Here is a 22,508-nt window from a genome sequence, read left to right on the forward strand (position 1 = left end):
TTTCCATGGTCCTCAGGGATCAAGGATGGACGGGGCTTGGCTACCTTTAGCAGAGAGGTGATCCAGGCACAGGATAGGTTCCTACTGCGACTGGAAGGGTCTCAGAGGGGCAGGATGGGGAAGGGGCAGCCATCCTGGACCAGCTCCTGGAGCACCCTGGCTTGCGTCACCAGGCCCACCGCATCCTGAGACATCACAATCTGGGGGCTGCGACCCCCGGGCCTCATCATTGTACGTTGGCGACCAAACAATCCAACCAATACCCACCCTGAGGGTGGGGGAGGAAAAAAAGAAAAAAAAAAAAAAAAAACTGCGACCGGCTCCTCCGCCCCCCCTCTTCCTCCGCCGGGGGCCGCCCCGCGGGCGCGCCCCCGCGCGCGCCCGCCGCCCGTCCGCCCGCGGCGGCCGGCCCTTCGCCCGCCCGGCCCCGCGCTCGCTGCCGCGCGCCGCCCGCTGCCCGCCTCCCCGGCCCGCAGCGCGCGCTCCATGGCTGCTCAGGAGTGGGACTGGTTCCAGCGCGAGGAGCTCATCGGCCAGATCAGCGACATCCGTGTGCAGAACCTGCAAGGTACCGCGGCCCCGGCCTCCTCTGAGGGGCCGCCTCTGCCAACCGTGGGCCGGCTGCGTCCCTCGCGCGCCCGGGAGCCGGGTGTCGCTGGCCTGGGCCGGGTTTGCAGAGCTCAGGGGGTGGGGCGGTGCGTGGGCGTGAGTGTGTGTGCACGCGTGTGTGCACGTGCACGTATGCACACCATTCTCAGCAGGGGACCCTCACCACCCCCACCCCCCTCCTCCCTTAGTTCGGAGAAGTTTGTACCTGGACTCCCAGGGGCGGTGGCCCAGGTCAGGGCCAGCAGAAAGTGCCACTGTGTGTGCCCTGTGTCAGACTTGGCTCACACTTTCTGAAGTACCTATGAGGCTGGGGACCTGGAGTGAGGGGTGTAGTCCGTCCCCAAGGACTCTGAGTGGTGGGGGTACACGGCGGATCCCAGTGAACCCAGCATCTTCCCCACTCAAGCCCACAGACTGGGGAGGAGCTAGCTGGGACCAAAACCCTTGCCTGAGGCAGCTGACAAGATGAAGAAACTCCTGGTAGCCCGTGTGTTAGACGTGGGCTCTGTGGTTCTGTATGTAACCTTATGAATACGAAGTATCTCTCAGAAGAAAAGTATTGGGTGTGGAAACTTAGCAAATACACACACACACACACACACACAAACACACACACACCACACAGAAACCCACACCCCTTCAACTCCCAAAAGGTCTCAAGCTCTATGGGTAGAAGTGTGTTTCCAGCCCTCTCTCTCCTATGGGGGCTTTGCAGAACTAGACATAAGTCCACTCTGTCCTCTTCAACTGCCTGGACTGGTGCACAGGTGAGGCTGGTTTAGTCACTTCTCATGACGTGTGTGTGTGTGTGTGTGTGTGTGTGTGTGTGTGTGTGTGTGTGTGTAAGAGAGTTCAAGGTTGAAATTGCAAGGATCCAGCTGGGAGGTCTGGCCAGAGGTGGAGGCAGGAGGACTGTGAGTGTCCCTTTGCCAGCAGAGCAGGGAGCCCCTGCTGGGGGTGGGGAAGAGTCTAGATTAAATATTACACCTGAGAGAATGTTTCCTGGGAGCTCACGTGGCCCTCTCCAACTGAGGTTTGGCAAGGACAGTGCAGGTCTGCAGAGGTGACCTGAAAAGAAGCCAGCAGGAGCCTCAGGGAATGGGCACTGGGGATTCTGCTCTGGCCTCTGCTGCTATGATTTGTGTCATGGGAGGAGGGTTGGAGCCACTGTGATGAAGAGAGTCAGGTTCCGGTCTGGGATGGGCAGTCATACCTTTTGCTGAGATGGTATCTAGTTGGGGCCTTAGGCAATCACAAGGCATTTTAATGAGCATGTACTAACCAGAGCTATTCAGTGCAGAAATTCTTCTTGCACGATCAGCTCCCAATGCAGAGATCAGTTGTTGTAAAGGAACACACGACAAAGTATCACAGAGGGACAGGACTGCACGGCGTGGGGACGATTTGAGATGGGTCTGGAAGGTTTAGGACTTTATAATTAGGTGTCTCAGCTCCTCTCTTGAGGCAAATATCAGTTATAATTAGAATAGCAATGAACTTTGTTATTAAAAGGCAAACTTCAAGTCGTATATCTCAAGTGTCAAATGTATTACACACATGTATAATGTAAACTCATTTTAAGTGTGAGCTCAACATGCTTCTAGATGTGGGTACACTCAGGTAATTGCTACCTACATATAGATTTCTAGATCCCTTCACGGTTGCCTCATCTTCCTTCCCAGGCAGTAACCTCACCCACCCACCACCAAGATAAGCTTTATTCTTATCTTTTGTTTTTAATTCCCGGAGGTTCGGTTTGCCTCTGGAACCTGCCTTGAAGTTGAATGGTGCAGTGTGTCCTCTTGATCTCGCCCTTTTGATCAACTTGAATGTTAGAGAGATCCATCCGTGCAGTCTTTTATATTGCACAGTTCCTTTTAACAGCTGAGTACTATTCCACTGTATGGATATACCACCATTATATTCTCCATTCAACTGATGAAGGATGTTTTCAGCTTGGGAATGTTATGAGCAAACGAAGCCAGCTGTCTTGGGGTAGACATTATTTCTGTGCAGTTGCTGAGTGGGACTTGACTGTTTTGCCTGGTGTTACTGAGAAAGTGAGAATGGCAGTCAGGTGAGGAATCTTCTATTTTCTCTCTGGTGTCTCTGTATTGGGAGGCCTAACAGACATATCTCTTTTTGCTTCTATGGTACTTAGACGTCTCAACTAAAGGCTCAAGTCTAAAAGGCATCCTATGTCTGGATGAGCAGACTGGGGACCGTCTCAGGGCCTTGCTCCTCTGAGCTCAGGTGGGCTGTGGGCGGGGGTGGCAGGCAGAGCCTGGCACAGGGTTTGTTGTATAAGGTTGTATAAGGTTGCTCCCAGTGAAGGTAGCCATGGTGTCTTGGAGCTCACAATTGGAGACAGTGGGACTTCAGGGTCTGTCATCAGAGGGCTGGAGGCTCCTGGTACCCAGGCGTAGGCAGTTGCTCTGTCAGGTCCATTGGGTCCATTTGGAGTCTTCCGTTCCTGGCACGAGGTGATTCTGGGGTCAGCAATGAAGGCAGCTGAGGCAAGGCCCCAGATGCTGCATTTCAGAGAACAGCTTGGAGTTAGCTGGTTCTTCCTCCCCATGTGTCTGAACATTTATTAGGAAGCATGTTGACTTCTGTCCTTGCATTCCACCTAGGCCCGTGAGATTCTAGAATCCAGGCTGTGATTGTGATATGGAATACCTTCCCTAGAGGAACACTGGGGTGGAGTGAGACCAGGTGGGGTGGGTGGAAAATCTAGCCTCCCTCAGGGGGCCTTTTCTCCATTATCAGTCACATAGCAGGTAAAATTGTCAGACACGAGCACATGATGGCCTTCAAGGTGTTTGTCACCAAGGCTGTCTGGTGCATCATGGTCTCCCTGGGCACAGACTGCCTATGAACCTTACCAGGGTCCCTACAAGGAAGTGGGGGCGGGGTGGCTCAGGCTGTTGACCTTTTCACAGAGGAGAGAATGACACATGGGAGGATGTCTGAAGTGTAGGCCTGCTGATCCCCCTTGTCCTCAGAGCCATGGTGGGCAGTATAGAGGTTTGAGGTGGCCAGGTGCCTGCTCCTGGCCTTAGTTCTCTGCAGACTGTCCCCCGGAGGCCTCTAGCATCCTGAAGACGATGTTACTTGGTCGCCCAATGACCCACTCTGAACAAGGGCTTGGGAGGCTTCTGTTAGTTAGGAGCCTGTCACTGCGGGCCCCCCTCTCCCCGAGTGCACAGGTTTTCTCTGTTCTCCTTGACTAACGTGGACCAGGTACATCGAACCTTGTAGGACCAGCACAGACAGGGTTCAGTTGGCCGATGCAGCTGTGTGGAGGTCATTCCTGTTTTGTGGTCATTCCGCTGTCTGGTACCTTAAAGACTTGATGCCGTCATCTCTCAGCTCATCTTTTCTGTAACAGCTTGGCTTGGACTCAGCTATCGGAGGGGCATAGGTGAGGTGGATGGGACAGACATCTGGCTGTCCCATCCCTCCTCTGAGGGGCACTCAGCATCGTTGCCACTGCCTGGGCCCTGCTGGCTGCTGTCCCTGACAGACATTCCCACCCCCAGTCTGAACCCCCTCAAGGACATGTGACTTGTGACATGTGACATGTGAACCCAGGTGAGACTGAGGACAAGCATCCTATGGGTATAAGCACATGGGTAAGAGGTTGCTGACCTCATTGGTGGTGGCTGAGAAGGTTTCAAGAGGGGCTTTGAATTTGAACTTTGAAGGCTGAGCATAAACTTCACTTGGACTGGTTTGTCCTCTGTAGGCACCACTTGTATGTACCAGAAGGGTCCATGCTTGTTTATGCTATAGTTTCCCCATCCTTGCCACTGGCCTGGGCCCATATGCATGCTCTCCTGAGCTTGCTTGGGCTTCTCTATGGCTTTTTAAGGCTTTGGCCGAGTTTTACCTCCTCTAATACACACGCCATCCAGCCACCCCATTGTGTCCTTGCTAAACCCTCCTGTGAGTTTGGGGACTAAGGCAAGAGCTTGCAGATCTGGTCATGGCAACAGGGACCTGGTGGTGGTTTAATTTTCCCTGAGAAGACGTGAGCAAACACCCACATAGGACACTAACAACACATCAAATTCCATCCAAATCGAGCTTGGTGGGCCAGTGACTTTATTGGGCTCATTCCCAGGAGGGGTGAGCTGTTACATACGGGACTGTGGGTAACCCCAGAATAGCTGTATCACTGTCAAGTTGTCCTCTCACGTGGGTGACAGCTCATGAAGACTGGAGTCACCATTCAGTTGACATTCCACCTCCTATTTACTTTAGCATTTCCTGAGACCATGTGCAGTGGGGATTGGGACATGGGAGCATACAGAGGGGGAAATGTAGCTGGCATCTCAGGGTTGCCAGAAGGGGCACAGTGTCTTGTGAAGTGTATTCATGATACTTAGGTTCAGATGAGAGTGTTTATATATGGAGCACAGCATCCCACAACCTGGGGAGCCGCTGGGTCCACCCTTGGACCAGTACTATCATGGTCTGTGGATGCTGCGATGAGAGGCAGGCTGGGTTGGCATGGCCTGGTATTTGAGGCCATCTGTGCTCTGCTGGGGGTGTCACACCAGCCTCCTCACCTCTAGTTACTTCCTTCTCCCCTAGAGCCCACTCCCTGTTCTGCTCATCTCTTCGCCCCCAGACGTTCTGTGCTATGGGACCAGGCCAGAGAGGGAAGAGCCCAGGAAATGGACTTTCTGCTCTCCTCCCCTGGCTCTCAGCACAGCTAGTACCCTGGAAGGTTCCATTTAAAAACCGGGAGAAAATCAGATGTAGAGTTTTATGTCACCAGGGAGCTGCCTTGTTAGGTCACTGGCACTGGGGCTGTGTGCTTGCTTCCCAGGTGTGAATTATGCTCCCAGAGGATGTCCTCCTCTGGTTCGACAACAGTTAGACCCCAGACTCTGAGCCATCTCTGGTCTGCAGAGGTCATGGTCTGGGACAGGTTTTTCTTGGGGTGTTTGTTTATGTAATTAGGGAAGCTACAGCCTGGCATGGGAGGCCCATGGGCTCCAATAGTGTTGCTAACTTACTATGGGATCCAGGGAAATTTCTTTTGTCTGCGATTTCTTAGTTTTCTCATTGGCAAAGTTAGAGTTGGCTCACTGGGAGCTCTGAGGTACTCGTAGAGGGTGGTGTCCAGAGAGGCTGGGCCTAGGCACTCTTTGTCTGCCTGGAGTCATTTGCATTCTAATCCTTGGCACATGGGGCGTGGGCTGCCCACGTGTGGCTCTACTGGCTGCATTCCTGGATTCTTTCACATTCAAGTACGAGAGATCCATTTCCACCCGGGGGTCATGCAGAAAAGATGCAGCTGGAAGGCTTTCCATAGAAAAGACACACAGCAATAAATGGTGGGCATTCTTCATTTGTCCTGTGTCCATGATCCCCCACTCCCCACTGATCAAACTAGGAGGTTTAGCGACCAGCCCATGATTTAAGCAAACAGAGGCTCCTGTCTGCATGTGTACCCAGGAGCAAGAGTGTTCAGGGCTCAGGTAAACTAGAAGCCCATCTTGAAAATGGGGTGTGTATAGGTAGAGGCAAGCCTTCCACTGGGGGCTTGGCAACTGACCTATGAAGTGGATTGAACACAGGAGCCTGGTAGCCACTCAAGGGGCCTAACCTTCCTCTGGGCAGCCAAGCTGCTCGCTGGTACCATAGCCTCCTGGGCAAGGCAGAAGAACATGGGACTAGATCAGCCATTCTAGGGACGTGCCTTTGCCCAAGCAGCCTGGCTTTTATGACACGCCTTTCTGGCCTGTAGAACACTGTGGCATTTCATATTTTATTGGAACAGAAGAGCCCTGGGCAAAATCCTGCCCAACAGGTCATAGGTTACGCCTACCCTGTGTCTGAAGGGAAGAAGAAAAATAAAGCAATTGTCTTTATAATGGTTGAGCCATTAAAAGTAAACTCCTGTTCCCATAGAAACCTTCTTTCTCTTCTCTTGGTGTCTTTTGGAAAAAAAAAAAAAGAAAAGAAAAAATAAAAACCCAACAAACCCAAACTGGTAGATTATGTCTGTCATAGAAGGAAATAGAAGCAGCCTTTGGTGTGCCTGGCAGTTTTTCCTCCCTGTTGGTATGTTTGCTTCTCTTTGATTAATTTTCTTCTGGCTGAGTAGGCATTCCAAGACTTCAGCCATAGGCTACATTTGGCCTGCTGCTTGTTTTATAAATAAGATTTTATTGGCAGGTAGCTATGCTCATTCATTTGAATATTACCCTTGGCTGAGTAGGGGAGATGAAGGTACCCAGGAGGCCAAACATATTTACATATAACTGGGTACAGAAAAAGAGTAAAGTTGGGAAATGGAGAAACAGTGAAATTCAAGAGAAAAGGTATGTGCATGGTGGGAGAGGGGAAGGGGGGAGGTTTATGTGTCTGTACAATTTGGGTACCAGTCATGACCATTGTTGGATAAATGTTTTTGCCAAGTCATTCTACTTCATCCTAGACATGACCCGCCAAGTTATCCCAGGCCTCATATCTGAGGTACATGCTAGCCACACATGCCTTCTCTGCACTGTTGCAAATCAGCTTTTGTTCAGAAGTAGCTCTGGGTAAGGCTGTGATGTCATGATAATACCTGTAGCCTATGGGGTCACCTTTCATCCAAAGCAGGGTGCACACTCAGGGATCCAGAGAGGCAGATCAGCTGTGTGAGGTATTTATCTTCCTGGGGAGACAAAAGTATCGAGTTTATGTCCAGCCTTAGCATGTGTTGAAGACTTCTGTTAGTACCCTGAAAACCTGGAGAACTTCCTGTAGGATAATGGGGACTGTTTTTGTTTTTTTTTTTGTTTTGAGAGCCAGACTCACTGCACGTGACAATGCAAGTTGCTTTTGGGTACCTGCTATATAGAATACTTCCTGTGAGCTTAACAACTGTCATCTTTATCAGAACAGTTGTGACTGGTCACAGGAGACCCCAAGACAGGCTTATTGACTGTTGACATTCCCTCATGGAAAGCTGACATTCCAGCTGCTCCATCCTGCAGCTTTGGGGCCACTCAGGCTCTTGTAAGTAACCACTCACCCATGCCTCTATAAGTAAGCCCATAAAGTCATTGGCTCTCCAAAGGACTTGGTTGGGGTTGTCCTTTGGTTTGTTCTTGGGACTTCATAAGGAGGGGTAGATGTTTGTTTACATCTCCCCAGGGAAGGAGTTCTCCCAACAAGATGAGCATGGAGTGCTAAATGAGAGTAAAGCTGTCCACCCATTCTTACCACAGGCTCATGGCACGCCTGGTTGCGTTCTGTGCCTGCTATTAAATGGGTTTACACACTTGAAGCCAAGCCCAGAGCCGGGATTGAAAGGCAGAGAGCTGGGCAGTGGACCCAGAGGAACCCAAGCACTTGATAGTCCACTTGTGTTTTTGCCCTGGAACTTGATGCTTCTTGGAGATTATTTTACCCAGAGTGCTTGAGGATGAGGAGATGCGGGGGAAGGTTTCTGAAGCCCTGGTCAAAAGCAGTTTCAGCTCCTTCCAAGCTCCAGTGGAATTTGATAGAGCCCCAGTGACATCACACCCCACTCTGCTTTCCTCTCCTGGGGGGTTCTCATGCAGCTGGAGCCTTTGCCACTTTATGTCCCTCTCTTTTTAGACTATTTTTAACCCTCTGCCATGACACACTTAAAAGGCAGAGCTCTGAGCACCCTGGGTAGGATGTGGGGCAGCAGGTAGAGAGGACCTCAGAAACTGAACTTCTGATTTGATAGGGAAAGAACCTGAATTTATCCTGAATATGACATTATCCACTGCCCCTTTCATCACCTGGGTTAGGCCAGTGCTGACCCTGGAGTCACGCCCACATGGGCTACACCTGCTTCCCTTCCTCTGTGCACCTTGTATGACCCATAGCTTGCTGCCTTCAGGGCCCCCAGGCCAGATTCATTCTGCAACCTTACTCTTTGGACACCTCTATCAGACACTCTTGTCCCCAGGGAAAAGCTCCTTCCTTGGATAAAATGGACCTTAGTGTTTAGGCGTTTACTCTTTCCATAGTGCAATGCTGGGGTCTGTAGAAAAACCATTGTAACTGAAGGTCAGCATGTTGGATGAAGACAGCCTGACTCAGAAAAAGAAATACTGAATGTTTTCTCTTATATGTGAGATCTAGATTTAAAAATATTTTTCCTATACACATGCACACGTGCACACACACGCACACACACACACACACACACACACACACACACACACACACACACACTGTACGAGTAGAAAGGAAACTATTTGGGAAAAGGAGGGTAACCAGCAGGATGAAGGGGGAGTGAGGGCAACAGAGGGCAGAGGGATGAATATGATCAAAGTGCCTGCTATACATGTGTAGAAATAAAATGAAACCCATTGCTTTTTAAAAATGCAATGAATATACACTAATTAAAAAGTCCCAGTCTAGATATCTAAGTTATGAGGGATTTCCATTCACAGAAAGTGGCATCCTGGTCTTGTCTTGGGTGGAAACCTATCTGAATATCCACATGTGTATTCCCCCCCTTTCCTGGTAGATCACATGGTTGCTATATGGCCTTGTTGCTCTTATTCTACTGTGGTCTCCATGGAGAGTTTATGGTGCTGGTGTTGGTCATTGTTAAGCACTCTTTGCTTTTGTCTCTACACTGTTTGCTGAAGCTGGCAGGATGTACATCAAGATGACAGGAGCCCAGAATAGCCCAGTGTTGTGGGGGAGCTCTTTTGTTGTCATGCTGACTTATGAACTGTCTAGTCAGTGTTACAGAAGATGGCTTGGGGCTCTGTTGTAATATGTTTGATGTTCCATGCATGTTTTGGGTAAGGTGGTGTCCTAATTAGCTTTGTCAACTTGACATAGCCCAGGGTCATCTGAGAGGGAAGCCTCCTCGGAGGAATTGCCTAGATCAGATTGGCCTGTGGGCAAGTCTGTGGGGAATTATCTTGACTGGTAATTGATGTAGGAAGGCCTAGCCCACTGTGGGCAGCACAATCCCTAGGCAAGGTGGTCCTGTGCTGTGTAAGAAAGCTAGCTAAGCATGAGCTGGAGTGAGTCAGCTAGCAGCATTCCTCCATGATTTTTGCTTCAAATTTCTGTCTGGCTTCCTGCCTTCCTTTCGTCAATGATGGACTGTGGCCTGGAAGTGTAAGCCAAATAAACAATTTTCTCTTCCCAGCTACTTTGACTCATGGAATTTATCACAGCAACAGAATGAAATTAGAACTAGTGGTTTTATTCGTTACAGTGAGTCGTATTGTAAAATACGCGATTTTGGGAGTGACCTCACTGCAGGATGCTGTGTCCCTGTGGTTATCATTATTATTTATATCTGAAAAGAGGCCAGACAAGACCATGAGTGTTGGCAGCTGGGCTTTTGAGTGCTAGAATCAGGAATGAGGTCTGCGAAGATGAAGTTAGAGTAGAGGCTCTAAGAGGAGGCAGGGGCTGGAAGGGGCAGAAGTGTGGAGACTTGGCCAGGTATCAAGTACCAGATGATCGAATGGCAAATGACACGAGGCAAGAAGTCACCGCCTCAGGCAGGCTTGCCACCTGGCTCTTGGGACTCCAACAACAAAGCCCATTGTCACTTAAACACTGTTAACTCCAACTGTAAAGGCGAAGGCCTAGCTCTCAGCCCATAGTTCCTGACTGATGGTTCACAGGGATGGCTGAGAAGTACAGGGAAAGGGCTCCCTGTTCAAGAAGTTGAAGAATATGATTCCTGTAACCTGAATGATGGCAGAAGTGGCCATGGGAACTGTTCTTTACTCTTTACTCTGGGTTGTGTTATGGTGATGACAGATTATAAAGCTGTCAGTGTCTCTGTTTATGTCATCTTATTCTGATGTCACCCTGTGAGGTTGGTGTCATGTCTCCACTGTACACACATGCTGAGGCCCAGTGTTTTAGCCAGGGAAAGCCTGTCTAATTTAAACTTGATTCTGATGTGAAACAAACCCACGTACTTTCCACACCAAGCCCAGGGCCTTGGGCTGTTGCCCTGGTGATGGCCTCATCTGTACCATGAGAAGCCTCACACTGTGAAGGATGGGGAGGCTAGGAAATGATGAAGAGCAGAGGGACACGGATAAGGGTCACAGCTGAGATGGTCCAGGTCTGTACTGTGGCCTCTGGATCTGTCCTGGCGGTGGTGGGTTCCAGTTGTTTGCTGGCTTGCCTGTTAGCTGTGCCAGGCTCCACACTAGAACACTGTGTTCACATTTGAATGTATGGATGTGGAATTGAAGGGAGATTCCAAAATCTGGGCTCTGGCATACCTGATTATAAGCCTATGATGTTGGTGAAAGAGAATGATAATTCCCTGGTCTCTTGCCTTTTAGGACATCAGTGAGGTCCCTTCTTCACCCCTTTCCTTCCCTCTCAGGTCCCCCTATTGACCTTTCCCTGGAGGCTTCCTTTCGACACATTTTTTTTTAAGCCAATGATTTTGATATTTCACTCTGTCAATGAAACAAAGGCTTGCATGTCTTAATCGTAATTCCTTCAGTTTTATGCCGATTCCTAAGAAATGTAAGGATGCTGCTTCCCTGTCCTCTTTGACCCTCAACCCCACTCCCACTTCTGGACCTACTTCCATCACTATTTGTGGAGATCCTATTGTCATACTAGGTCTGTGGTGCTCAAAGCTTAGTCTGTTGGAAGGTGTGGTCAGCCTGTCCCCTCCTGTTCTGCCTTTTGTTTTCTGGGGAGTTTAGGCTTACCCACATTGTTGATCTTGTTGCTAACTTAAGGGCTCATGTGTTTGTCCCAGACTCTTCCTGCTCTAGATGGCTCCCTTGGTTGTTTGGGACACCAGGTGAATTCTGTCTCTCTGCCCTGACTTCTTCAGTAAATCCTGGTCCTCAGTCTACTCTAGTCTGCACTTGTTGCCCCCCATTCCTGGGACCTGGCTGTCACCTGGGCTGTCAGTCACCATCACCCATGTTTCCCTTCACCTCTCTCTTGCTTCCTGTCTTCTGATGGTGTTAATTTTTGGATACTGGCATACATCCTTTCTGAGAATGGGTACCGGGTGGTATGTTGTCTGAGAACTTGAACCTGGGAAAATGGGTTTCCCCTCCTCTAGTATTTAATAGCTACATTACTGAGCATCATGTTCAAGATTGGCAGTCCCTTCCTCCAGGGCTCCTAGGGCTGCGGTTAGGAGGTGTGAAGCCATGCCTGAACCATGTGGACAAGCTATTTTTCTCTCTCTGGAAACTTTCTGGGTCTTCTCTATCCCCAGTCCCCTGAGTCTTCAAGGGCTGGGTTTGGTAATGGCTTCATTTTGTCTCTTACATTGAATATTTACTGAAACCTTCCCATCTGAGACTGTCCTTCAGTTCTGGAACATTCTCTCTAATTACACTATTTTGATGTCTGTTCTTTGGTTTTCATTGACCTTCCAGAACTCTATTTAGATAGCAGCCCAGGGAACCTTCCATCTTTAATTTTCTTATCTTTTCTATTTTCCACCTCTTTGCTTCTTGCTCTGTGTTCTGGGAGATTTCATTCACTTCTAATTCTGTGTTTTATCTATTGCATTTTGAATTTGCAGGAAGTATTGTAGAGGTGAAGCCTGCTCTCCCACACTGGAGTTGGTGCTGCCAAGGATGGGGGGAGACCTCCAAGAGGCAGCCTACTTGGTGGGCTGGAACCCCAGCTCTGGTGGTTTGGAGAAAGTTTTTCAGATGTCTTAAGGACAAAGACACCTTGTATGAAGTGGGAAGCCTGGTACTGACATATGTACCTGCCTCAAGAGCCATGATGATTGTGTGAGTCCTGGAGGCAAAGGGCCTGCAGGCATGTTCCATCCAAGGCCGAAGGGCTGCATTCACCCCAGAGTCCCGCTAGGAAAGAGGCACAGCACGGAACAACACATCTAAGTCATTATGAGAGTTATTTATTTCGGTAACTCAATTGCACGGTTCTTGAATACACTTGGTAGACAGTGGTGTTGTGTTGCTATATCCAGAGTCATGGTGGCTGGTGGGAAAGTTAGCAAGTGAGTGCTCTGGTCTCCCACACTCTGGAGACTCAACATCTGCCAATGCCTGTTGGTCGTGTTCTGTTTTGATGGGTTTGCAGGCTGCTGTTCAATACCAGTTACCAGCAGGAAATGGCGGGATTGCTGGGAACATCTTGGCCACTTTTAATGGTGATTGCTCAGGCATACTGTAATTCACCTGTGGCTGATGTCCCAAGGCCTGGGAGTCGGGGACTGAGTCAGGGCTGCAGCAGCAGACGTTGAGTACTTACACAGGGTCCTCCCTTTCCAAGGCCTCCACTCAACCACCAGTGGGCTGCAAGCCCCGTCCAGCTTGGCAGGCCAAGTTTTGAATGGACAGTAGCATAGGCTAGTTGCTGCTTTAACAGGGAGCTTGGGCACAGTGGGGTCTGAAAGCATGCTGCCAGTGGGAGCCTCGTTTAGGTTCTACCTTGTTGGGTGTTGGCACCCTGCCCACTTTTATAAATCTGCCTCAGCCCGAAGCCTTAGGCTTTCTGGCGCCAAGCTTTTAAAGCAATCTTTGCTTCTGGTGAGATGATAGCTTAACTACCTGGCCTTCACCAGATGCCGCCAGGCTGACCTTAACTCTTTGCTAGATGCTTGAGGAGTTCAGGCCAGCAGCAAGGAGGAGGTCTCTGAAAGCGGGAGCGGCCTTTGGAGGTTCCAGGAAAGAACAAATCCATGCGTGGTCCCTGAATGAGGCTTTTTATTCTGCAGCCCCAGTGGCTTAAACTTGGTTGATTGACTGGGGTGGAGTGTCAAAACAAACCCAGCAACAACAAACAACCAAGAAAGGACAACCTGTCCCTGCCGGGTGGGAAGAGTGGGGCTTGAAGACAGCCCAGGTTTTGAGTTTCCTTCAAGTTTAGCCAAAGTTTAGCCAAGTTTAGCCAAAGTACCTGCCCTTGTGGTGTGCTGATCTCTTCTGTCTGTGATGTGTGGTATTAGCAACTTGGTGTCCACCTGGGGCTCTTAGGGGATGCAGTGATGTCACTAGGCCTTTTGAGTCAACATTTGTTCCTTTATTTAAAATAACTGCATATGGTGTTGGGAGCTAGGGAGATAGCTTAGTTGGTAAAAATCCTTGCAAAGGGCCTGAGTTCTGTTCCCCAAAACCACACTTTAAAAACAAAAAGCCAGTGTGGTCCAGCATGCCTGTGATCCCAGCACTGGAGAGGCGGAGACTGTTGGCTTTATAGGGCTCATTGGCTAGCTAGCTGAGCCTACTTGGTGAGCTCCAGGCCAGAAGAGATCCTATTTGTCTGTCTGTTGAGCCGTTTGAGGAACACCTGAGATTGTCTTTGGTCTCCACACAGGCATGTACATACTCACCTGCACCTGTATGAACATGCACACACACATACACATATGCATGCAAAAATAAAGGCGATGTTTTTTTTTTTTTCCTTTCGGTGTGGTGGTCAGTATTTTCACAGGAGCTTAGCTGAAATACGTGAGTGACGTACTCACTTATGCAGGGTTTGGGTTTTATGCTGTGTCACCTCAGATTTAGGCCATGCGATTGAGTGTCGACAAGCACCGAGTGTCTAATTGAGGCCTACGTCATTTGTGGGTAGAAGCGATACTGGGGCTGAAGGATGGGGAAGGTGCCCTGTGACAAGCCCCTGTGTCAGGTGGTCATGGGCAGAGGTGGCAGCCTGGTGAGATGCATGTGCTCCAGAGATCAGGAGGTGGCCTGTCCAGCCCAGGACAAAGAGTACATGGGGATCCCGTTGTGGAGCTTATAGATGATAAGGCTTTGGGGCTCTGTTTGTCCTATGGCATTTGCCTGGCTGGAGGCCAGCATTCCTTCATATAAGTGCCGATTTGGGTGCTTCTGGCTCCAGAACACAGAGGGTTTCCGAGAGTGACATGCAGGAAGTTTAGTGTCCTTAACTGAGTCTACAAAGTAACAGTCATATTAGATACCGCCAGATCCCCCTTGAGCATCCCAGTGGAAAATGGGACCACCTGCCTGAGAGCGCAAATGAAGGGGGAGCTACAGCCTTGTGCCCCTCACTCAAAAGGCTCTTTGATGTGAAGGTCCAGCTTTGAGGTCCCTGGTAAGTCAACAGATGATGTCATAGCTGCCATGAATCGTGTCCATTATAACTCAGTGCTCTCCAGTCATGGGACGGATCCAAGATAGGAACATGATAGTGATGACCCTTTGGATGACACCATGGAAGATTACTTAATGGATCAGGTGCGTATGCTGCAATTTTTGTTTGTTTTTCAAAACATGGACTGTTTTCCAGTCAACCCGGCCAGTGTCCTTCTGGCACTTGAATTGACTTTATGAAAACACACATGGCTGTCTGGTCACAGCACTCTCAGGGGCAGAGAGGAGGGTAGAAAGGACTTGACCCTTTTGAGGTATGCAACAGCAGTGGCAGCTATAGATTTGACTGTAGGGTCCTGAACTAGGGCCCTGTGCTAGGTGTTCTTATGTTGAGATGGGAAGAGTGGATGGGAATTGCTGGGAGAAAGATAGTCCACTTGCCTGTGCCTAAAGCTGGTGCCAGCGAGGCTCATGGACTGTAAGGCCACCTTGGGAGTATAACTGTGCAGTCCTATCTTACCATGAAGCCGAGGCAGGGGCACTGGTTCCACCTACCAAAGCAATGGCCCAGGGCTCTGGCCATTATCTGTGCACTCAACAGTCTGGGATCCACTTCCTTCCCAATGGGCTTTGCTAGAAGAGGCCTTCTCAGCCATTGACACACAGAACACAGGTTAGCCCAGATGTGGTCATACCGACCTGGCGTGACTTAGTGCTTTGGGGTACAGAGAGAACCCCAAATGCCATGTCCTCCTCCTAGTGCCCACCTCCCCCATTCTAGGCAGATCTATCCCCTAGATGGGGAGGCACACCTGTCAGACATCTGGGTTGTAGATGACTGACAGGATGGGGAAGGGAAGTTGACAGTGATGGGACATTTGCCACCATGTTGCTGTTGCTGTCATTGAGCATCTGTGTGATAGCACACCATGGGGTGTTTTATACTTAATTCTCCAGTAACTATCTGAGTGGGGGTGGGGGGTTACCTCTATTTTTCATAAGGGAAATGGGAGCTCTATAAACTCTGGTTCATGATTCATGGCATCATGGCTCATTCATGGCAGGGTCAGGATTTGACCCCAGGGGCATCACACAGACCTGTACTCTCCACTACGCCATACACTACTGAGACTGGGTTTGCTTCTGTGAGTGTCCAGCTGGTGGCACTGGTTTGAAGTTTCTGTCTGGACCTCAGTTTCTCCAGTGGGTCAGGACAGCACTGCCAAACATAGGGGGCACCATTTTGGTGTCACTGTGAAGCCAGCAGGACTAGGCTAAGCAGTACCGTCATGCCTGAGCACCTGAGGTGCAGTATGTTCATGTTTTCAGATCCCTCATGTAAAATGGAATAGTGTCACATTGAATCTGTGCCGACCTCCTGTAAATAACTCTAGAGTGCTCAGTCTGACTAGTTGCACCCTTTGCTTTTCTCACTGCCATGACAAAATACCCAACAAAGCAACACAAGGAAGCAGGGTTTGGTTTGACTCCTGGTTTGAGGCTACAGTTAGTTCACCATGGTAGGGAAGGCATGGTGTCAGCAGCCTGAAGCAGTTGGTCACATGGCATCCACAGCCAGGGAAGAGAGAGAGAGGTGATCACTTGCTTCTTTTTAATCAGCTCAAGGCCAAAGCCCATGGAGTGGCACTGCCCACATTCAGGGTGGGTCTTCCACCCTAACCCAATCTATACACTCCTCATAAACATGCCAGAAGCTGTCTCCTAGATCTAGGTCCTGTCAAGTCAACAGTATTAACCATCACACTAACCAACTGGAAATGGTTGGTGTAATGTACTGTTTAAAATGGCATCAAGAAAGGTACCCATGCCATGTAGCTTCCTGTCTAAGTATCTTTAGTGTGTAGGGCCAGCTGCGATTGCAGAGGACACTAAGTTCTGAAATTCCTAGGCCATGGTGCTCCTGTCTCTCATCCTCCTTACATGAGGTGTGGTGCCTGAAGGCCTCCTGAGTTATTCCCCTGATTATTCCCGATGCTGTCCAGCCTGACCTCTACTGCCACCAGAGGAGAGACACCTTACTGCCCTGGCATCAACTTCCACCCTTGATGCAGTGTGAGTCTGTCTATGAAGTTGGTGGGTGCTGCCCTGCCTCCAGATTGACCTTGTGGAAGAAGGTCCTTGGCAGCAGCTCCTCACAGCTTCACCCCTGTTCAGCATCCTCTGCTGACATTTGTCACCCTTATGACACAAGCATTTGTCTTTGTGTGTGTGGTGTATAGGTGTGTACGTATTCGTGTGTGTGTGTGTGTGTGTGTGTGTGTGTGTGTGTGTGTGTGTGTGTGTTTAGGCCAGAGGTTGATGTCTTCCTCAGTTACTCTCCACCTTAGTTTTTGGGGCAGAGTCTCTCCCTGTGACATGGAATTCACTGATTCATCTAGGCTAACTGCCCAGGAAGCTCCAGGGACCCACCTGTCTGTCTCCCAGCACTCAGATTAGAGGTGTAGACTTCCACACCCTGCTCTATCCATGGGTTTTAGGGATCTGAACTCAGGTCCTCATGCCTTTTACAGGAACACTGTTACTGACTGAGCCATCTCCCTAGCCCTAGCATATATGTTTGGCACCATTCCCAAAGTCATACTGTTTCTTTAGCCAAATCCATAGGGGATAATCTGCTGTTGAGTCAAATGAGCCACACCCCTCCATCAATGGTCCAGCTGGCCGTAGGTGCTGCCAGCTGACCTAATCTGGGTGCAGGGTGTATATATGTGAGTAGGTCTTGATTTGACTATACAGCTGCCACAAGGAAATCTTTGTGGTTATGCAAAGGGCTTGAGAACTCTAGACTTTTGTCTTGGTGACCATAGATACCCTCCACCCATTTGTGGGTCTTCCAGTAGCCAGGGCTTGGACATAAGGTTGACGAGTTACAAGGTTGCCTGAAGGGTTCACTCGACTGGAGCTGGCTGGTGATCAGGGGATGTGAGGGGATGGACAGAGGGAAGGGACAGTGTTGTCCTGTCTTGACAGGACAGGGTTTCTCTGCAGCTTTGTAGGCTAGGCTGGTCTTGAACTCACAGAGATCTGCCTGCCTTTGCCTCCCGAGTGCTGGGATTAAAGGCTTGAGTCACCACCGCCCGGAGTGGTGGAGTGTTGTCCTGTCTTAAATCCAAGTCTTTACCCATGACCAGTCACACATGGAAGCCGGGTGTGGTTTGACAGTTGGTCCCTAGGTCTCTCTAGGCACTTACCTTTCAGGCTTGCTGGAGAGCAACACCAGCACCAGAAAGCACTTGGTGGGTGTGGCTGTGCAGCATGAAGGGGGGTTAGCTATTTTGTTCATCTGTACATCTACATACCACTGCTCCTGTTTTCATGTGGCTGTCAGGCCACATAGACACTTTTCTGGACCACCAGACTTGTCTCCTCCTATTGCTTTTCCTTCTTTCCCCTGCTTGTTGTCTCAAATCATGGAATCCCACAGGTGCACATTGCTGCACTGTATAAGATTGCCATCTGCCTTGCCTGGTGTCTTCTTAGACATATTGTGTAGTAGTAGTCTCTTGTCAGGACTGCCAGGCCACAAATATCAACATGGAGACTTATTAATTATAAAAGCTCAGCCTTAGCTTAGGCTTGTCCCACTGGCTCTAATAACTTAAATTAACTTGATTTTATTAATCTACATTTTGCCATATGGCTTCTTACCTTTCTTCTGTCCTGTATGTCTGACTCCCTGTTTCTCATTGGTATCTCGCTGGCGTCCACAGGCCTCCAAAACTCCTATGTCTAATTTGATCAGCTAGTAGCTAGCTCTGCCCACTGATTCAAAGTAAACTTTATGGACAGTCTCGGGAGTGTCAGGTGCGATCAAAATATCCCACAACAATGTTGGGTGGCCCTTCTTGGCCTCGATGGGAGATGAAACCCCCTCTGCTCTTGGTAGTCACTTGGGGCTCTTGTCACTTCCTTGGCTGCCTGCTGGGGACTGGCTGGTCCAAGCTGGCCTGGAGCTGGCCTAGCAGCATCTATGGAGTGGGCACACCAGGTCCTGCTGAGCAGTGGGTTGCAAATTCCTTGTACCCTTCCTGGGGACATATATGCCCCAGTTGAGGTTTGTCCTGGAAGGCTAACTCCTCATGAGGTAGTGTTTTCTCAGGATAGGTTCTGAGAAAAGTGAAGGCCTGTGCTCTTGCTCAACATTTGGGATAGATTTTTTTTTTTATTCCATTTTATTGGTTCTCTGTCAGGGGGCAGGATGACATGCACATGTCACAGTTCATGGGCAGAGGTCAGAGGACAGCTTGCAGGAGTCAGTTCTCTCCCTTCTCCATGTGTTTTGCAAGGTTCTCACTTAGGTTACCCGGCACCGTAGCAAGTGCCTTTATCTGCTCAGCCATCTCACCCAGGCCTGGTGTGGATTTCAAGGCTGGGGTTTCCATTTGTCACCTTTGGGGAATAGGTTTCTGGCCTCGAACACTATTTTCATTCTGCCCTCAGGCAGTAAAAACCCTGACCTGACCTCTTACCCCATTATGTGTGAGAGGAGGTAAAGACCTAGGAATCAAATACCAGGGAGCAGCCACCAGAGAGCATGGTCTTCTCAGCCCTTCCCTGCACTGGCTTGAGTCACAGGGTCAGCATTTTCTGGCTACCTAAGATGTAGAAGGGCCCCAACGCAGTCTGGCTGGAGGGAGGAGTCAAATGGTTGAACTTCCGGAAAGCAGCGACTGAGGGAAGGGTAATAAGTAGCTGCCTTGATGAACAAGGGAGGGGCAGATCTGGGACTCAGCTGTGCCCTCAGACCTGAAATTGTCCCAGCAGGAAGGGGTGTGGTGAGTCAGGAACTTGAGATCTGAGCACCAGCCCTGGCTCCTCCCCTTGGTGGCCAGGTGCCTTCCAGCCCTCATTGTCAACAAGTATCCTGTGACTAGTCTGTGGTCTTCCAGTTCCCCGTGGGGATTCCCTGCAGTGGGCGAGCCCTGTGAGGTTCTTTGGGTTCTCAGGGAGGGTCTCCCTCTGTGTGCTTACCTTAGGCAGAGTCAGTCTTCAGGGAGGACTTAGTAACCTCTGGAGAGGTTTGGGGTTTCATGACTTCAGGGGTGTGTGTGTGTGTGTGTGTGTGTGTGTGTGTGTGTTTTCCTGGGAGGTAGGGTGTGGGGTGCGATAGAGGCCCCAGTGCCATTTTAGTACTCTTCCAGGCACACATCAACACCTAGTTGGAAATGATCCCCCCAATATGGGGCGGGGACCCTGACCCTTGCAGGGCACCTCCCATTGCAGAAGTCTGAGCCACACCAGAGCAAGAGTGTCTAACAGAGTCCCAGGTGAGCCTTCTGTCCCTGCACAGTGCTCTCCACAGACCACAACTGGGAAGGGGGATACTTTTGCAACCAGAGTCACGGCCACCATTGTCCTGTGGCACTGAGTAGGTGAGGTGTGGAAAGGGTCCCATGAGTATCTCATGACTAGTCGGGAATGGTGATTTATCCCCACCCCCATTTCCATATGGGTAAACTGAAAATCAAGAGATAGCATTCCTGCCAAGCATGTGAAGCACCCCCTCTCTCCTCACCTCCCTGTCAGTCACTCCAGAAGGGCCTGTCACACTTGTTGCCTTGGCTCCAGTCAGTATTGGCCAGATGTGCCCAGCAGGTTCCCCTCTCCTCTCTCAGTTCAGATTGTCAGCTCAAAGAAGAAGGGGACACAGGGAGGAAGGAATTACATTGCTGGGAAACAAGTGCAGGTACCCTAGTTTCCCTCCCAGGACTTGTAGGCAGGAGCTCAGGGCTTGAGTGGGCACTGTGTCCTGAGCAGGTCATTGCATGCCTCTACTGTAAAATGGTGGTGTCAGCGTGGCATGCAGTCTTGGCCACTGTCCTCAGTGCCTGAGGCACTGGTCTGTAGAGCAGGGCTGCTCACTTGCTGCAGGCTCCACACACACACACACACACACACACACACACACACACACACACACACACACACACAGCTATCAGACTTCTTCATAGAGAAGCTGGGTGTGGTGGCGCATGCTTTAATCCCAGCACTTGGGAGGCAGAAGCAAGCAGATCTCGTGGCCGGCCTGGTCTACATAGTGAGTTCCAGAACAGCCAGGGATACATAGAGAGACCCTGTCCTGAGGAACTACCATCACCCCCGCCCCCTCCAAAAAAGAGTGTGCATGTAGGGGTCATCACAAGTGGTTTGCATGGACGTCACATTCCTGTCACTAAATTCCTTATTTCTACATGACTGGCTCTTCTGTTTGGGGTCTGCGGCTGGTGGCTACACGGCCCCTCAAAAGACCTGTTTCCTTGTATGGTTTGGTTCAGACTAGACAAGGGTGGCCACTCTGCTTGGGTTCTGTGACGGATGATGTCATAAGTAAACTGACCTTTGAAATCTCTTGCTCATAAACTCCCGAGGCACAGAACTTCCTTGTCAAGGAGACTTTACCGGGTTCTTTCAAGACTGGTAAAGCCGGACATTCAGGAGATTGGGAGGGAGGGGTCTGCTGGCCTGCCTTTCACTCCCTGACTCTTGTGGTCCCCAGCCCAGAGCTGTCCGGAAGCTCCAGCTGATGTACCTTTACCCTCACCAGTGACTTCCTAAAGAACACATTCTTTTATTACTGACTGACAGGAAGTTCGAGAACATAGGCTTCCACCTCGGACAGACCTGGGGCCATTCTGGATCATCTGAGTAAGGTTTAGCTGCTAGTCCTAGAGAACCCCAAATCACGGTACTGTAAACAGAAGAGCATTTCTATGCAGTCCAAAACCACATGGCAGGTCCCCCCACAAACCAGCAGAGACCCAGGCTCACAGCTCTGTCATTCCCCAGATGGATCTTGACCTTATGGTCCAAGGTGACTGCTAGAGCTCCAGCCATTATGTCAGTGTTTGAGGGAGCAGGTAAATATGAGGGGTAGATGCCAGTGTTTTGTGGAAAATTTTTGAAAACTACCCTGTAGCATTCTTGCTCAGCTCTCATTGGCTGAAATGTAATTACAAGGAGCTGCAAAGGAGGCTGGTTAATGGAGTTCCCCTGCAAACGGGGGAGGGGGGTTTCCTAAGTCATGGAGGAAAGTGGGATGGTTGTGGCCAGATGCATCTCTTTTATAATCCCCAGCTCCTACAGCGGGGCCTCTGTCCAGTCCTGGCCTCATTACATCTTCATCTTCTCTGGCTGGAACTAGAGTAGAGTTGACAGATGGCATAGCTGTGACCTGGCCTGACACAGCATGGGAACCATTTGTTACTTACACTGTGTTCTGTCACTGGCTGTTGATAATCTGCTTCATGGGTGCCACAGAGAGCAGGGAGAGCTGAGGACACACCGGGTTGGGGGGTAGGGGGTAGGGGGTTCCCCTACGCCTTAGTCTCTGTCATGTTGCTCCCTTAAATACCGTGATAACAGTGATGTTTGCATGAGGAGATGGCTTAGTGGTTAAGAGACTTCTGCTCAAGCCTGAGGACCTGGGTTCTGATCCCGATACCTACATGAAAAGCCTAAATAGTTGGCTCATCTATGACCCCAACATTAAACCATGCCATGTGGGTGACCAGGTTGTGGCAGCCACCTGGTTCCCTCTGTGTAGCTTGTGTGGTGTAGTGTTGTGAGTACTCTCCAGCCATGCTGCTCTTTGTCCTATGGAACCTAGGGGAGTCTATACATTCAGGGGACAAGGGATTGGACCAAGATCACGTGGTCAGTGAGAGGATACCCAGGTAGTAAGGCCAAGGCTTCCATGCACCCAGGTGTTTGACTCAGTGTAGGAGTCAAGCTATGTGTCCATCTTAGGGGATGATGAGTAGGATGGGAAAATGGGTACGATACTCATTGAGAAGGCCTGGGCAAGGTCCTGGAGACTTACTCCACTTCCCATCA

The 22,508-nt window shown here is 50.0% G+C and overlaps 1 protein-coding gene across 2 annotated transcripts in view; it reads left to right on the forward strand.

Annotated features, from left to right (window-relative positions):
• The first annotated feature begins 486 nt into the window (after positions 1-486).
• Clmn (calmin) overlaps positions 487-22,508 on the forward strand; it is an 85,948-nt gene continuing 63,926 nt past the window's right edge. For both annotated transcript variants that reach the window (XM_027416468.2, XM_027416466.2), the window contains exon 1: positions 487-568. In XM_027416468.2, coding sequence (XP_027272269.1) covers positions 487-568 — 82 coding nt within the window. The remainder of the gene's footprint in view (positions 569-22,508) is intronic.

Source organism: Cricetulus griseus, chromosome 5, assembly GCF_003668045.3.
Source record: "Cricetulus griseus strain 17A/GY chromosome 5, alternate assembly CriGri-PICRH-1.0, whole genome shotgun sequence".
NCBI lineage: Eukaryota > Metazoa > Chordata > Mammalia > Rodentia > Cricetidae > Cricetulus > Cricetulus griseus.